The sequence below is a fragment of the Fukomys damarensis genome, unplaced genomic scaffold (genome assembly GCF_012274545.1).
Source record: "Fukomys damarensis isolate Sample0158 unplaced genomic scaffold, DMR_v1.0_HiC HiC_scaffold_14, whole genome shotgun sequence".
Classification (NCBI taxonomy): domain Eukaryota; kingdom Metazoa; phylum Chordata; class Mammalia; order Rodentia; family Bathyergidae; genus Fukomys; species Fukomys damarensis.
The window spans coordinates 27,225,532-27,244,672 of NW_022900926.1; the positions used below are offsets into that span (position 1 = coordinate 27,225,532).

The 19,141-nt window shown below is 36.1% G+C and overlaps 1 protein-coding gene across 3 annotated transcripts in view; it reads right to left on the reverse strand.

The window, feature by feature from the left end:
• Nucleotides 1-19,141, reverse strand: part of Arid1b (AT-rich interaction domain 1B) — a 350,262-nt gene that overhangs the window by 253,539 nt on the left and 77,582 nt on the right. For all 3 annotated transcript variants that reach the window (XM_033763302.1, XM_033763303.1, XM_033763301.1), the window contains exon 3: nt 11,055-11,198. In XM_033763302.1, the coding sequence (XP_033619193.1) occupies nt 11,055-11,198 (144 nt within the window). The remainder of the gene's footprint in view (nt 1-11,054; nt 11,199-19,141) is intronic.

Genomic DNA, 19,141 nt, shown 5'->3' on the forward strand with positions numbered 1-19,141 from the left:
AAGGCTCATTAGTTGCTTTTTTGTTTTGTTTTCTCATGATCCAAAATTGAATATTTTCTTATCCAGAAATGTAGGGCACCCAGTTAGTGAATGCCCTTAACATATTGCCTTAAATGACAGAAAGAGTAAAGCTGGAGTCTTCTATAGTATACTAAGCGTGAATACAAAGTATGAGAATAGGATAAGTTCCTACATGTCAAATTACAAAACTGCTCAACATTTTGCAATTGTTACTCATGCAAATACCATGTTAGGTCAATTTCATATTACAAATACTGCATCAGCTCAGAGTCTCTATATCCCTTTTCATAAAGAAGAAATTCTCACTCACTCCTGAAGCTGGCAAGCAGCTTTGGAGGAAATAACTGTACACCCAAGTGCCGTGATCAATCTGGAAATTTAACAACACAGACACACACGTGTGCACACACACACCCTTGTGAACATATACTCTTTACACAAATGCACCAAGGTGTGTACACATACACACCCTGTCTTTAGGATTTGTAGCTGATTCCAAGCCTGAACATAAATTTCTTTAATATTCTCTATCATCCTGAAAAATACTGGTTACTCAGCAAAAATAATATCTCTTACTTCCTTATTTCCCTACTCTTTACCCTCCCTTCCCTTTTTCTTTCTCTAACTTCATGACTTTGACATGTCCTTTCTGGTGGATTCAAAACAACCCATTCTTCTTCCTATTACCTCTAAGGCCCATTTTATAATACAAAATAGTTATAAACACCTTTTTATTTCTTATCACCTACCTCTTTAAGACACAGCTTGCCCTTTTTTCAATTATTGCCACTCTAAAAATTACCCCTACCATTTTGAACAAAGCTGTTCAATATGTACACATTTTACCCATGTTTATGTAACCCTTTCCCATCATAAAAATAGTTGTTGCCCACTAAATATAGTTTTCATATGAAGAAACACAATTGTGAAAATGTGTTCTCCTAAACTGTACATCAGTCAAAAGTATAAACAGACAAGATCCTAAAGCTAAAATAATCCATTTGGTTTGGCTTTCTTCCCCCATCTTTCTCAACTTCCTAGCGCAGAATAGATTGCATCTGCAATGTAAAGAAATACTGTCTTTAAAATATGGGTTTCATGTATTGCAATCATTGATTGTTCCCAATTAAAAATAAGTGTAAGAGAAACCAAATCACAGCTGTCTCTTTTGGACAACTATAGAGGGAAACACCTCTGATTTTATGGCTGCTGGAAAAAAATGTGGTCAACCCGACACCTCTGATTGACATCTTATATATAGTAGCTCACATGCTATGTGTGAATTTTAGTTCAGAAAAATTAAGGAAACAAATTAATTTATATGCACTGACAAGATTTCAAGGGAGGAGTCAGTTGTCACAAAGGTAAAGAAATGCAATGAGACTTAGTGGTTATGAGTCAGGACTGCAGGATTCCTCCACAGTGTGTAAGAGACGTTGATCCAACAGATCATCTTCCTACATCCCATACCACTTTCAAAACTCTCCAAATCCATATATAGTCAAACCCTGAATTACAGGTAACTTGGTCTGCCGGTGTTCCACAACATGTCGAAGAAATTTTAACTTGATAAATGAACAGTGTCTTGCAATATGTTACACTGAATGCCACATGATCGCAGCTGGTTCTCTCTCTCTCTCTCTCTTCTCTTTCTCCCCACCCCCCACTTTGATATACAAATGCTTTGGAAAGAAGAATGAATTATTCTAGCAAATCAAGGTTTTACTGTATATATAAAAACAAAGCAATCAAAACAGCAAGTTATCTGTATATAGAAACCAACTCCATATCATGTCTAACAACAAAATATTCTTAAAATCATTTTAGCATATACTGAAGTTTCCAGCAATAAAACTACCAGCTATATCTAAGGAAAGACTATGAGCTGCTCACCCTTTCAAAAGGCAACATCTGGGCTGGGAATTTAGCTCAGCCGTTCAGTGGCCTGCCTTGCAAGCGCAAGGACCCGAGTTCAATCCCCGGTACCAAAAAAGAAAAAAGAAAAAAAAAAGGCAACATCACCACTGAAAACCCTACTTGAGATATGTGGGTTAATACAACATTCCTGTGTTGGTCTCATCTTGTGCTGTCAAGATCACAATGATCCACACTGATATCAAGCACTGTCAAACAAATTTAATATGGCTATGCCTGAGCATTTGTTTGATATACAATATTTTGTTATATGCTACTTTCTTTTCATTCTTCCAGAGTTGATGCATTATTTTGACTTGTAGGAAATTTTGTGTGTAGACAGTTATAGTATCTATGAACTTTTTCTTTAAAAATAAAAAGGCATTAGAGAAGGATTACTATAAAGTAAAAAAGTATTATCTGTATGCTCTAAATTATATATATATGAACATTCTATTTTTATGTAACTTTAAATTAAATGAAGTTATCAAATAAACTAGATCCCTGCCCTCCCTTGACCCCCTCCTCCCTTCCCTATTTACAAATACTTTATTTCCATTTTCTCTTTTTTCTTTTCTTTTATTACCTTTCCCCTACCCTTCCCACTCCCCCTACACCTTTAGCCCTTTTCTTCTTATTTCACATTGTCAATTATACCATTAGGATCTTATGTACAATTATATTTTTTCACACCAGAGAAACTATTCTGGGTAGTTTTCTCACAAACAACTTTGCACATCCTTTTTAGGTGGGTCATGGACTTGGCATGAATGTGGGTGGTACCAAGAACACAGGAGTAACAGAAGCTCACTTGTGGTACAGATTGTACCTTCTCTCTGCTAATTATACAAGAAACAGGGAAAGGAGAGAATCTGGGCATGCCAAACTGGAGCAAAATATAAGACAACACTTCTCATATAAGTGAGAGATCAAGAAGGAATATCACCACCAGTGAAGACTGGGTAAACCCACTAAAAAAAGAGAAATTCCTGTCCTGACCTTGGTACACAGAGGTGGGAGGAATAGAAAGCATTCCTTCTTAGAGAATTAGTAATCACCAACTAACCACCACCAGGGTGTCTGGTCAAAATTCACACCGGTGTGGTCTGAAAAAGCACAAAAAGAGTATTTTATTTAAAGTGGTCCCAGAGGCCACTCTTATCTGAACCTTCCAATCAATCTTCACTGTGTGCAACAATTAAGCATTATGTTGTGATATATTAAATCAGCATGTATACCAAGTCAGTCAGTAATAATGTGTAAAGGACCTCCCCACAGGCAGTAGCCTAAAAGCACCAGTATTGGCTTATATTCATCAATGAAGTGGAGGAGGAAACTGAAGAAAATATAAAGGAGAAGGCTGGTCAGCATGTCAAAGTCTCCAAGGCCTCAGCTGATGAAAGAGAGCTGGCAGTAACTGGAAAGGTGAGGAAGCTACAGCCATGTGAAGGCCACTCAGAAAACGGGAGGGTCACAGATCCCTCCTCTGAACAAGGACACTATCAAAAATATAGGGGACATTACTTACAGAAACACAAACAAATATTTTCTTCAAGTCCATGAATATATATCACAATGTACAAGAAATAGATGAACAGAAGTTCAGCCACATCAGGAGAACAACCAAAGCCACGCTATGGGACAAATGACCAGTTTTTCCCATATGTCAGGGCACAAATGGGAATGGAGAGTGTTTTAGATTTTTAAACAAGGGTAGAAACAAGTCAGTTTAGTACTATCATTTAAATTCTGCTTGAAACAAATGAACTTTAAAGGCAATCTGACAACTGTAGATAACCAGATAAAGCAAACTTAGTAAACAAAAGGAATTATACTCAATTTAGTAAAATGTGATGATAGAACTGTGGTTATATAGAAAAAATAACCTTATTCTTTAGAGCCATATATAAAACTGTTTGAGGATAAAATGCCATGTCTTTGATTTAACTTAAAATATTTTGAAGACAACAGTGGATAGGAAACAGGTGGACGCAAAGGTAGCATGATATTACAACTATATATATATACTGATAATATTCTATTTATCTGTATATTAAGAATTTTTCTGTAATAAAAATTTCATAAAATAAAAGTCAAAATATACTTCAGGTGACTAGTGCCACAGGCAATTAACAAAGGAAAAATCAATCAATCCTGAGAAAGCAGAGTGAACACTTGGGTTTCTATATCATCTGTGAAGAAAAGAAAAAGAAAGAAAGGTTTAAGAAAATTCTCGGAACAAAAGAGAACAAAACTAATGCCTATCAAAATTTGATTTAGCCAAAGGAGTTGTTAAGAGGGAAGTTTTTAAGTCATTTTCAGTTTTATGAGACAAAAATTTCAAATAAACAAAGCATTGAGCCGGGGCTATAGATCAGCAGCACCTTGCCAGCCTCGCAAACACAAGGTCCTGAGTTCAATCCCCAGAACCCAAAAAATAAAAAATAAAATAAAATAAGCAAATTTTAAAAGATTACATAATAAAGATAAATTTAAAGGTGCTTTAGAAAAGCTTTTACCAAGAACAAAGAGGTAGGCATTGTGGTGCATGCTTGTAATACCAGCACTGTGGGAGGATGAGACAGTAAGTTTGCAGGTTCATGTCCAACTCAGACAATTTAGCAAGAGCCTGTCTCAAAATCCAAAATATCTGGGAGATGTAGATAGTTGTGAAGTCTCTGAGTCAATCCACAGAACCACAAAAAATAAAGGGGACATAGAAGGCTGTCGCACAGGACATTATGAAATAAAAATGTCTTAATTTTTTATCTTTCAGAGATTAAAGTAACAAAGACTACTACATTATGAACTTTACATTAATAAAGTTGAAAATTTAGATGAAATGGATAAATTCCCAAAATGTAGGAATATATACATACAAAACCAATTTAAAATGTATAACTAGAATATGCCAGCAATCACAAAAAGAAAGAAGAGAATCACAAGTTAAACAAAAACAGGCTGGGGATGTAGCTCAGAGACACTACACCTGCCTGGCAAGCACAAGTTCCTGAGTTCCACTTCTAGTGCTAAAAGGTAGAGGTAGGGGAGAGAGAGACAAGGGTAAGACAAAAGCTAAAAATCCTTCATAGCTTTACAAACACTTCTACTAAATATTCAAAGAACAAATAATTCCAAACAGTGCAAATTCTTCCAATAAATTAGAAAGGGTATTAATCTCCAATTCATTTTGCAAAGCTCTTCAGTACAGATACCAAAAACTCACAAAGATAATTCAGTCTCATTCATGAACACTGATACAAGAAATCAAAACAAATAGTAAACTGAATCCAACATGTAAAGACAATGATACAAGACTGGTTTAATAAATTTTATTAATGGAATAAATTTACCACAGTAATACATTATAAGTCAAATAGTATCTCGATAGGTAATCAAAAATGATAAAATTCAGCATCCACAACTCAGGAACTAGAGAATAAAGGGATTATATATAGGCAGCTATTAAAGGGGGGAGAATAAATGTTGTATATAATTATGAAATGATGATGGCCATCATTTTAGTCAGGTATAATCCAAGAATGGCCAGCTAGTCCTCAAACAATACATTTGGAAAAGCTAGTCTTCAGAACAACAAAAAAGTAGAAGCACCTAATTTAAAAAACAATTTTTTTAAAGAAGTAAAAAGAAAAACCTAAAACAGTGGCGGCAAACCTATGGCACCCATGCCACAGCAGGCTGTTTGTATCACTGAAAGTTCTAAAAGCTTTGCTATCAATGATCTAAAAGAATCAACAAGTAATTACAATTAGGAACTGTAACAACTTAGGTTACTGGACACAAAAAATTAATATACAAAGGTTGTTATATCTGCATACAATAAGACAATGTAATTAAAACATAAAATTTATAATAGCAACCAAAAAAGTATATAGGCACACTCCTAAAAAAAAAAGTATAACTGCTTTTTTAAAAGAATATTATAAAAGAAATTTAATACTATCGGAACAAATGTAGAGAGGCACCAATCAGGTGAAGGAGGGGTAGGAAGGAGGGGTAGGGAGTAGGGATGGGGAGTGGGGTTGTGGGATGTAGAATGTGATCATGAAAACACTGCAGACTGCAGGGTTCCTATAGCACACAAAGGACTGAAACAAAAACAACATTGGCAATGCTAAGAATAGCTAAGCAATCCCTCTTGTAACACCCTTCTTTACCAATGACATCCTGGCCCACTTCAATCCTCCTGCCTCCTCATAAAAATGAAAATTCCCAATCCCCAAAACGCTCCTAGCTCAAGAGCAGCAAACTGAGGTCCAGCCATTGCATTGCTCATCCCTCTCAGAGTCATCTGCAGCACACAAAACCCTATTTAAATAGCTTTCCTCAACCTCAACTCCTCACACCTCCACCTTTTCATGATGCTCCTGAAGCTCCTTGGAATCCTGGCCTGCAGCACCTGATGCTAAATAAACATAGCCTTATATGACATGTTCTGGCCTTCAACCAATGGGCTTCAACAAAACAAAACTGTACAAGTAAGGTACTTCTCTTTGTTTTATCTTTTTTTTTTAGTAAGTCTCATCTGTTTCCAAAAAAACTGTAATAGCCAGGTATGGTGGTACACACCTGTAATGCCAGTACTTGGGAGGCTGAAGCAGGAGGATCGCTGTGAGTTCAAGATCAGCCTGGGCTACATAGTGAATTACAGGTCAGTCTCAACTCCATAGTGAGACCCTATCTCAAAAAAAAAAAAAACTATAATAATAAAAAGACAAAATTATTAGGGACAAGTATAGCAAAAATTGAAAAGTTCCTATTAAAAAATAAGCAAAAAATAATAATAAGCAAACACAAACATCCAAGTCAACTCTGAAAAGGAATAATGAAGATATACTAACACTACCGGATATAAAACTATTATATTAAAACACTATAGTATCAATATATTAATAGAATGACCAATAGAAAAAAATCAGAAATCCAAGAATAACCAAAAAACCTGTACCTAAGGAATTCAGCAAATGATAAAAGTGTTATTTCCGGGCTGGGGATTTAGTTCAGTGGCACCATGCCTGCCTTGAAAGCACAAGATTCTGAGTTCAATCCCCAGTACCCACCCAAAGAAAGTGTTATTTCCAATGGATGGAGGAAAAACAGCAACTGAAGTTAATTTTGTTGGGCTGCAGCTCAGTGGTAGTGCCTAGCATGCACAAGACCGTGGGTCTGACCTCTAGGATCACATGAACCACACACACACACACACTTCTCCCCACCACATACACACACCCATCAAGTTGTCTTAGAAGGTATTTTTGTGCAAAATTAACAATTTAAATTGGTGACTTGAGTCAAGCAAATTGTCCTGTTTCTTGTGGGAAAGCTTCACTCAATCACTGTGAAGATCAGACTATAATAAAAAGTGGAGCTTTCCTCAGAGGGACTTCAGCAGCCTGCCCCTGCCTTTCAACCTTGACCTCATCTGCACCCTCCACACTCCTGTGTCTCCAGCCAGCCAGCCCACAATGCAGATTTTGGACTTTCTGGACTTGCTCGGTACTGTTACTGTATAATCTAATTCCATATAATAAATTACACACTTATACACATTACCTACAGCTCCTCTAGAGAACCCTAATACAACAGCTTACACAAGAAAAGGTAGTGATAAGTGGGAAAGTAGCTCTCCACAGAATGCAAAAAGTGATATGTAAGAACGAATATATGAAAATGCTACAAATTACGTGGAAAAATTGCAAGGACTTTAGAACCACTAAAAATAAAATACAGAGGTGATACAAAGAAGTGATTGGAATTTTGACAACATAAAAATGATTTTTAGAAATGAACCCCTTCTGCTTTACAAAAAACCTACTATAATTAATGTCAAAAGACAATATTGGGCAGCAATAACACACACAAACTTTCAACTTCCTTACACATATATGCTTTTCATAAATCAACTTTTAGAAGACTAAACACTGAATCATAAAAGCCAAGACAAAAAATTGAATGTTATAATGCATAAAAAAACCAAATGCTTTTAAATATATAAGATAATGATCACCACTAATAAGATTAATGTAAACTAAAACTGTATTATCAAACACTGACAATGTGTAGGGAACCACCCTCTCACATATGTAATAAACTGGTATATCCTCTGTGGAGAATTTAACAATATCTACCAGAAAGAGCAAATGCACATACCCTTGACCCAGAAGCGCTGCTTCTAGCAATTTTATCCTACAGATATTGTTGTGTCTGTTTATAAAATCACACACACACACACACACACACACACACAGAGTTTTTCAGAATATTCATAATATTCTAAACTGTAAATAACTAGAAATCATCTAAATGCCCATCAAAGAGAACTGGTTAAATACATTATGGTATGTCTATAAAATGGAATAGGGCTATAAAAAATGAGGGATAACTATGTACTCTTTTGGAAAGATCTCTACAAAACATTTAAGCAAACAGAAAAGAGATGAAGAAAAAACACAAGAGTATGCATATTAATAACAGTATGCTATCATCTGTACAAAAATAGGGTAGAAATTTAAATACAACATTGTGCAAATTCCAGAAAAACATAATAAACTAATAAAATGGTTATCTGGCAAAGAGTCAGGTGGGTGGTGAAGTGAGTATGAGAACTAAAATGGGAAAAACACTTTTCTCTGTATCATTTACTTGTGCTTTTAAATCTCTGAAGAATGTGAATGATTAGTCAAGAAAGTAAGTATAAACTCTTGTTATCAACTGCATTAACAAAAGATATAAAACATTATTTGCTGACCATCTTCTATAAAATCAATACTTTGTGTATGCTATGCTTGGATACAAAAAGAGACGGCAAGAAGGAATATTCTGATTGTTATGAAATGATGGCTGATCAAATATAGTTAAGCTTTTTAGGCATTTAAACATAAACATAAATTCAGTTAATTTAATAAATTCTTATTAAAATTTGGCTTTTGTTAATATTCCATTGGTAATTTTTACTTCATTTTAGAATGGATGTGAAGTTACTATTTGGCTTTTGGAGGTGTTAACTACTTCTGCAATGTCAGATCTCCTTTCTTAGAGGAACTTTCCAGGTATGTCCCTGATCTTCCAACTCCCTAAATACCAAGACTGTTCCTGTCCTATCAGATCATCTGCCTAGGTCACCTGAATGTCTCCAACTTCAACCTTTTTTTAAAATCCTATAATGAGTTTAATTAAATTTTTAACTAAGACATTCTTTTAGCTCATGAGTTTAAATACACAAAAAATTTGCAATGTGTTTTGAGTAGTGTTAGGTTTTATTCAGAATGAGCAAAAATGACCATATAAATATAAGGGGTCATGACTGTATAGTATTTCATACCATTTAATACCATATTCAAATCAATTAAATAATGGCAATATCAAAGTATAAGATAGCCCTAAACTAAGCACAGTAAAATAGTATTCATTTTAAAAAGATTTTATCTGTACTATACTTTCCATATTTAAATATGAAGGATATTAAATAACTAACTGCCATCTGTTAGAAGTCATCAGTGAATGCTTCATAAAGGAAACAAATTTTGAGTTTCTTATTAAAGGAAATGACAGGTATTCAGAATTCTTAATCACATTGGTTTTATAATCAAAATTTCATTTCAGCACAAGAGCAAAACGTATAACATAATCTCTCTATTGAGTCCTTAAATTTTGATGATGTGACAAAACATTTTGTCTATAGGTAAGTTCAATAATGTTCTGAAAGCCTTTTTAAAAAGCCTATAACTGTATCTATCAAAAGGGTAGATATCAGTCTGTCATTTAAAAAGAACTGATGTTGAGAGGCTTTACAATATTCACATACTTTAACAAAAGCTACACCAATTAATCATCAAATAATGTACATCCCTACTTCTATAAACCCTACATAAATTACCAAAATATATATACAGAAAGTGAGATTGTATAGAATCTTCAAACTCTCCAGTGGTTAACATGTTTTCTTTAAATCCATAAACTTTGGAACTCTGTAATCAAAGTCACACAGAAGTAGACTCCCAAAAGCTCAGGAAAATACTTCAGAAATTCACTAAGTTGATTAAAATTAAATTCAATGTATTTATATAGTTGGCTTAAGATCACCCATTCAATCCATGTAAGAAGCCCTATAAAAAGATAAAAGTCCATGTCACATGTGTTCTTCTCTTTATCATCCTACCCCACAAGAGGAAAAAAATGGGGTGGGGGGCTGAAACGGACAGTTCCTCTCTGTGCTTATGACTGGAAAAGCTGTGAGTCCTATCTGGGTCCAGAATGACACTCCTGCACTCACAACTCCTCCTCACTCCACTCATGAGTGACAGTCTTAAAATAAAATGAAAGTGAATCACTTTTATTTTTTATCAAATACATATGCCCTATGTACTATTTTTCTTAACATGTGAACAGATATACATAGCCCAATAACCTAAAAGAGTAAAGAGGCTGATTCAAACAAGAAATGATTCTCGTTAGTAGCTTAATATGTTGTAATTGCAGTAATTATATGTTTATAATCTAGTTTAAAGAGAATACTACTTTCAAAAGGCAACAACGTTTTTATGCAGTAGCACTTAACATTAAAACAAAACCAAAAAGGTCAAGATGAAAATATCATGCATGTGCTAAGTAGTGGAATTACATGATCAGCAAATCATTGTCCTGAATAAGCCTTACCAAAGTATCAGAATATTTTATTGAAAGATTCCAAACATGAATAACAAACAATTTGCAATGAGTGACAAGTTCTGTTATCACCAATCAGTAATGCAAGCTTCTATTAAACTACTTATTCTTCCTACTCTTCAATCTCAAACATGCAGAAAAGAATGAAGAGGGCTGGGGATTTAGCTCAGTGGTGCTATGCCTGCCTCACAAATGTAAGGTCTTGAGTTCGATCCCCAGTACCAAAAAAATAATGAAGAAAAGGAGAAAGAGAGGAAAGAAAGGAAAGAAGTTAAATTAGGTTATAGTTTGCATATTCTCAAAACTAGCATTCCCCTCCAACCCCCTGTAAACACCATTATCAGAATAGAATAGTAAGATTCTCTGAGCAAGGTCTGCCCCTGAGCATAGAGCTGGAGGAGAAAACAAGAGCTGGGAGGAGAGGTTGTGCTCACCTGCTGTGGCTGGTACCTCTGCTGGGACTGGGATGGCAGATACTGTGCCTGGGGCGGTAGGTGCGGGGGCTGCTGGTTGTAATATGGCTGTTGGCCTTGTTGACAGTAACCACTCACACCTTGTTGTCCATATTGAGGTGGCATCTGTTAAAAAGTCAAGCAAAGAAAACACAAAATCAAATATGCAATTAAATGAAATCAAGTATGGTTTTGATTTATTAATACGAAGTAGGACTTTTGCTAAGCAACTGAATCTAATAGTTTTAATCCTTTCTTCATTAGATGAACTAACATACTGGCTTGTATTCAGATATTATCAATGAAGTCAAAAGACAAAGGATTATTTGACTTTGCCTTAAATAATCATATTTTATCAGACATCAAGTACTGATGCCATAAAAATCTAGTAGAGAAAAATAAGTTCCTAATACTGACATTTAAAAATGCTTCTACTTAGAGTGTCAACAAGGCATAATTCATTACCATACAACAGTGAAAATTCAAATGAACACACACAGTCCAAGTTAACTCATTAATACTTTATAGGATGCCTGTCATTTGGTTGCTTAATACAGTGTGCATGTTTCTAAGTTCAGAACAGCTAAACTTAGAATATCCTAATTATGGTCTATCCGATATGGGCCAGTTACATTAGCAATTTCATTTACCATTTTTGCAAGGGGTTGGGGGGCACATCAAGCCACTAAGGAACCCTGTGAAAACAAAGGCCCATGTATAAGAAGTAGGACCTAGTGGGAGGTCTTCAGGTCCAGGAGGCATGCCAGTCAAAGAAACTGTAGGACCCGACCCTCTCTCTTTTTCCTTGGTCATAAGGTGACCACTTCTTTTCTATCATAATGTGTGCCTCACCACAGACCCAAAATCAGGGGCCAGCCAATCATGGACTGGGCCTTCAAAACTGTGATCCAAAATAAACCTTTTCTTTTTACAAGGTGACCACCTCTAGTATTTATCATGATAGAAAACAACACTATGTATATACAGCCACCAATAAGAGCTCCTGAAAGAAATTCATGAAAATGTAAGAGAATGGTTGTTTTTTCATTGATAAAATAGGCCACATTAAAAAGCATAATGCACTGTAAACACCAGAGATACACACTAAAATAACCTAAATCAATCTTCTCTAATTTACATGAGCTTGAAAGTTCTCAAAATTATTGTTCAGAGGAAAACCTTTTCTTGTGCATGAGTATTTTTTGAATTTTTAAAATGAGAAGTCTACTGACTTTTCCCCCGAACTGGAAGAAAAAGAAAGAAAAGAAAAACAAGATATCAAGACAGCAAAGAGCATTCCAGAGCTGAGAATGATGAAATCACTCTTTTAATGCCACAATATGGTCCATTTGAGAACTCCAAGAACTTGATCCCCATAAGCCCACATGCTTAAGAAATTAAGGCATACAAGGATACACACTTAAAAGCCAAATTTACTACAGAAAAACTGAATAAATAAAAAGAACAATAAAGAAAATCTTAGCACATTCTCCCCTTAAGACAAATACAGTAATTTGTAGCATATACAATGGAATAAAAGGAAAATAATGTTTATTATTTTCAAAATCTATCAGTAAAGAAAACAGAAAGTGTGGCTACAATGGCTTACAACACCTCTCATCAAAAGGCTAGGCTGTTAGGGCAGATGACTTTGTACTAAAAACCATTAAAAAGAACAGCTGAATTCTTTGCTTTTATTTATCTTACAGTTTGATATTTCATAATGAATGTATGTCCCTGCCACAAGCCAAGCCAAAGAATTTCCATAAAATACAACTCCACATGCTAGAATACCATGCACTGCCACAAAACACACCCTCCAGTTCAGTGCCCATATGTTTGATTTGCTATCTAATACTATATTTCACACAAGCATCTTTGCAGTTTGATTTGACGCAGTGAGGATAACACTTCTGCCAGTGTTAAAATGACTATAAAGCTCAGTCAATACAAAGCAGCAATTTCCTAGGAACATGGATGACTTTCTGGCTTGCAGAAACCCTTACACACAATGTGAGAGCATCATTTGGGGAGAGAGGAGGCTCTGTTTTCTAAGCACAACAACAGGACAAACTGAAGGAACACACTGGTACCACAGCAGCCACATATGATAAGACTCTTTTACTATCTGTTCTAGCTCCAGAAAGTTTTTGGCAGGTGGGCCAGGAGGTTTGGTGGGAGCAGTAATAAGGCAGAACATGACAAACTGCAGAAGGCAAGCAATCTAAAACATCTGCTTATGAGGCCTCACTAAAATCTTTCACAATTCAAAATCAGTCTGCTGTCCTCTTAACATACTTGGTCTAATTCATTCCTTAGGGACAGACTTCACTGGCACCTCATCCTCCGTGAACCTAGTTAGAATGCCAGTCCCCTAAGTAACTAAAGCAGATCATTTCACTATGGGAACATCTGCGTTAGAAGTCCACAATCATTTTATAGAAAAACCACATCTTCTTTATCCAATTACCAACTGATGGGCAAATGGGCTGTTTCCAAGATTTAGCTATTTCAAACTGTGCCGCTATAAACGTAGGTGCGCATGTATCACCATGGTATGATTCCTTTAATTCTTTTGGAGGGATACCCAGCAGAGAGATGGCTGGGTCAAATGGAACCTCTAGCCCCAGCTCTTTGAGGTATCTCCATATTGATTTCCACAGTAGGTGCACCAGTGTGCACTCCCACCAACAATGGAGAAGGGTTCCTTTCTCCCCACAACCCCGCCAACATCTGTTATTGGTTGATTTCTTGATAGCAGCCATTCTTTGTGGGGTGAGGTGGAATCTCAGTGTTGTTTTCATCTGCATCTCTCGAATGACCAGTGATGTGGAACATTTTTTCATATATTTACTTGCTGCTTTTACTTCTTTGTCTGAGAATTGTCTGTTCATTTCAGATGCCGATTTTTGAATTGGATCTTTATATTTGGGTGGGGGGCTGATTGTTTTGAGTTCTTTACACTACTCAGAGTACTACTCAGCCATAAAGAATGAGAAATTAGATTCATTCATAGGAAAATGGATACATATTGAGGATATACTCCTAAGTGAAATAAATAAGTCACACATGTATAAATACCGAATAATTTCTCTGGTGTGAAAAGCTATAATAGTACATAAGATCCTAATGAGATAATTGACCATGTGAAATAGGAAGAAAAGGGCTAAAGGTGTAGGGAAAATGGTAAGGGTAGGGGAAAGGTAATAAGGTAAAAGAAAAAAATATGACAAAATGAAAAAATGGAAATAAAGTGTTTGTAAATGGGGAAGGGAGGAAAGGATGAAGGGAAGGCACGGACAAGGGGAAAAAAAATGAGAACCAAGACCTGTCATGTAAAGGTACAAGATCCCAATAATGAATGTAATTATACTGTATACCTAAAATGTAACAATAAACTCAATAAAAGAAAAAAAAAGAATAAATGTATGAGGGCTGGGGATGTAGCTCAGTGATTCTGCCACCTGCCTTGCAAGCACAAGGACCCAAGTTTGAGCCCCAGTACCAAAAAAAAAAAAAAATTTTTAAAAAAAAAAAAAAAAAAAAAAAGAATAAATAGAAGAAATGCAGATGGCTGGAGATACAGCCAAGAGTGGCTATGAGTTAAAAATTGAGCTGAGTGATGGGTACATGAGTTTTATAATATAACCCTACTTCTGCATGTATTTGAAAGGTTTCATAATAAAAAACAAAAAAAAAGAAGTCCACAATCAGTCAAACTATTAAATACAACCATCCTCATATCCTCATTTCTTTTACCACAGAGGCAACATCTAACTTAGGCAAGCCTGTTTTCTCTGTGTTCATGCATTTGCTGTTCTCATCACTGGAATATAACCTCACACATTCAATGTCTGGCCCATAGAAGACAACCTATCAGTTAAGAAACACTAGTTGAAGTGTAGTGTGGTGGCACATGCCTATAATTTCTGCACACCATGAGGGAGAGGCAGGAGAGTTACAAGTTTGAGCCCAATATAAAGGTCTTTTACTACCTGTGTTAGATAGATTCCTAGCACTCTGAAAAAGAAAACCATATCAGAAAATGGAAAGATATCCCTTGTTCTTGAGTAAGAAGAACCAATACAGTGAAAATGGCCATACTTCCAAAATTGTTATACAGATTTAATGCAATCCTGATCAAAATAACAATAGCATACTTCACAGCACTAGAGAAAAAAATCCAAAGATTCACTTGGAACCAAACGGACCTAGAATACAAAAATTCTGGGCAACAAAGACAAGGTGAGAGGCATCACAATCCCTGACTTAAAATTACATTACAAAGCTACCGTGATAAAAAAGAAAAGACAAGACAAGACAGCATGGTACTGGCACCAAAAAAAACCAAAAAACAAAACACAAAAAAACAAGGATCAGTGGAACAGATGAGAAGATGGAGAAACAACTGCAAACATACTCAACCACCTCATCTTTGACAAAGGGGACAAATAATTGCACTGGAAGAACGCATTTCTTCAATAAATAGTGCTGGAAAACTGGCTTTCCATATGCCAAAGATTAAAACTAATCCCCATGGGCTGGGGATTTGGCTCAGTGGTTCAGTTGCCTGCCTCATAAGCACAAGGTCCTGAGTTTGATTCCCCGTACCAAAAAAACAAACTAAACCCATACCTCTCACCACGTACTAAACTAAAACTGAAATGGATCAAAGATGTAAATATTAAAACAGAAACACTAAATCTGTGGGAAGAGAGAATAAGTAGAACTCTTGAAGACCTGGGTGTAGGCAAAGACTATGAACAAAACCTCAATTCCACAGGAAATATTACAAAGAATCAACAACTGGAATCACATCAAATTAAAAAGCTCTTTCACAAAGAAAGAAATGACCAAGAGAATAAAGAGAGAACCCACAGAGTGGGATCAGACAAAGGACTAATATCTAGAATGAAGAACTTAAAGAGACCCCAAAATTTAAAGACCCAATCCAAAAATGGGCATCTGAAATGAATAAACACTTCTCAGATGAAGAAGTACAAACAGCAAATAAATATATATTTTTAAAATGTTCGACATTACTGGTCATTCAAGAGATGCAAATTTGAAAAACACTGAGATTCCATCTCACCCCAGAAAGAATGGCTATTATCAAGAAATCAACCAATAAAAAATGTTGGAGGGGATGCTGGGGATTTAGCTCTGTGGCTCTGCCACCTGCTGCACAAGCTCAAGGACCAGAGTTCAATCCCCAGCACCAGCAAAAAAAAAGAAAAAAAAAATTCTGGAGTGGCTGTGGGGAGGCTGTGGGGAAAAATGAACACTTCTCCACCTTTGGTGGGAGTGTAGAGTGGTTTAATCACTGTGGAAATCAGTATGGAGAGCCCTCAAAAAACATATGACTCTCTCTGGGAAGGAGGAGAAGAAAGATGAGGTGAGACTTCAGCCTTCCAATTTGTTCCTCTTTTAAAAAAGAGAGAGATGCAGCTGGGGTGTAGATCAGTGGCAAAGCACTTGCCTAGCATGCAATGAGGACATAGCAAACTATTAGGGTTTATAATCTTTCTGTGATTACACAAAGCATTATGTTTGTTCCTGTTCTTTCCCTTACACTTAGATTAGTTCCCAATTTTACATTCAAAAAAGTGCATACAGGCAAGGGTCATTGAGGAGAGTCCACTGCATAGCACCCTATGTTCACTGCATTACACATAGGCCTAGCCAGGACTCAACTCCAGAGACGTGATCCCTCCCTGAAATGGATAAGCCCAGAAGAAAGTTTCCTCTGTGGTCTTCTCACAAAGTAGTCCTATGCTGCTAAGTGTCCAATGAAAAGGACGTTGGGTCAACATTTCCCTAGGGCTCTAAGGGACACGAATTGTACAAGACAGGAGATATATAATTTAAAATTAAGTTAATGTTTAAATTTTAAAAATTTACTATAGTGAAAGACATACTGCCATTAATCACCCTCAGAATATTCTGCCTCACTTGGAATATACTTGTCCCATCATTCTTGCTACTTTCTGAAGCAGTTCTGAAAGTTTTGTTTGAGCCTTTACTTGTGCTGTCATGGCTGTTTCAGTGATTTGAATCAATTCAAAACATTTACCTTTCATAGTAATTTAGGCTTTGGGAAGGAGCCAGAAATTGCACAGTGCCAGATCCAACAAATAAGGTCGATGAGGATACACCATGTTTTTTACAAACTTTCTTTCCACTAGATGGCTTTCAGTGGTAGCATTCACAGTATTTTTGGTCACATCATATAAAAACATGAAAGAGGATTTCCAGGACTGCTTCTGATAGGACAAAAACAATGTGATACGTGTTTCAAGCCAAGGGAAGAGATTGTGAGGAAGATTAATAGCAATCTTTCTTTTCTTTCCCCCCCCCGCGACACCAAAGATCAAACTCAGGATCTTGCACTTGCCAGGCAGGTGCAGTTCCACTGAGCTAAATCTCCAGACCCTAATAGCAATCTTCTTTTATTTTTTTACTAATAGCAATTTTTCTACAGTTATAAATTTTTTTAAAATTTAGACATTCACTATATTTTTAATCACCTCTTGTATCTCACAAAACTAGTTGCATAGTCAAAAAAGTTTGACAAACAGGCATAATATAAAAATAAAGCATACAATTATTTCTACACTGAAGAATCAGTAAAACACTTTAAAATCAGGAAACCTGTTCACCTTTAAACCTGGACCTTTCACACACACACACACCCCAAGTATCCAAACCCCACAGGATAGGCCTTCTCAGTTTAGGTCATCCATGTATGTAGACCGCCTGGCTTCTAAGAGTTCAAGTTTTATCTGGTGACTGCACTTCCCAGAGTACTATATAAATCACACCCTAGCAATGTAAATGCGAATGGCTGTCTTGAGTTAAACAAGCATCCAGCTCAGTTTCTATCACCATTAACAGCCCATAAAAATCATCTGGAACAGATAACACAGTGTTAGCTATGAGATCTCTTAAAGTGATTATACTGACACAACTCATTTCATCATGAACTAGTTGATTATACACATACCTAAATCTTTTTACATTATAAGTTTCTCTCCTTTTTTCCAGGAAAACAATTTATGAACAAAAAGAAATGATTGCCATTGTCCTAAAACTATTGCAGACATACTTAATGTGAAGAAAACTATCCACTTCAGAATTTTTTACCACGGGTATTAGAGATTAAATGAGGGGCCTTGAACATACTACGAAAGTACTCAATCACTGAGCTACATTTCCAACCCTTTTGTTTTGTTTTATTTTGAGACAAGATTTCACTGAGTTGCCTAGGTTGGCCTTGAGCTTTGAATCTTCCTACCTCAGCGTTTCAAGCAGCTGGGATTACAGATGTGCACTGCCTGCACCACTTTTGAATTTGAACACGCTAATTTTGTAATATGTAATGAAATAACTTTTCTCCTTTCCTTCAACATTCCAGCAAATGATCCACTGATGTGTTTTTGACGGTGCTAAACTATATATAAAACATTAGTACTTTATTTAATTGTATAGTCCAGTGACATTAAGCACGTTTAAACTCATAGAACTATCACCATCACCATTCACCTCCAGAAATTCCTCATCTCAAACTGAACGTGAATTCACTAAACAGTAACTACACTCTTCTCCCAGGCACCAGCCACTTTGGCTGCCACTATCCTACTTTTCTGTCTCTGTGATATTTTGGTTACTCTTGCTATCTCTTATAGGTACAATTATATAATAGGTGTCATTTTGTGGGTGGCTTATTTAACTCAGCAGTGTCTTTCTTGTTGCTGGAACAAAATATCCAGCGCCCACAAGTTAAAGCAGGAAAGGTTTGTTTTAGCTCATAGTTTATAGAGATTTCAGTCTATGATTGGCTAGCTCCAAGACAGAGGGGCATAGCTGAGAAAGAACTCATGGCAAGGGAGGCAGGTAGCAACAAACAGTGGAGCCTTCCTTTTCCTTTTTATTCCATATAGACTATACACCCTTTGGTTGGTGCCACCCACACTGAAGGTAGGTCTTCCCATCATTCACACCCGGAACTATGCTAAAGCAATCACTAGACTAATCCAGCTATCATATATCCATAATCCAATATAACACAC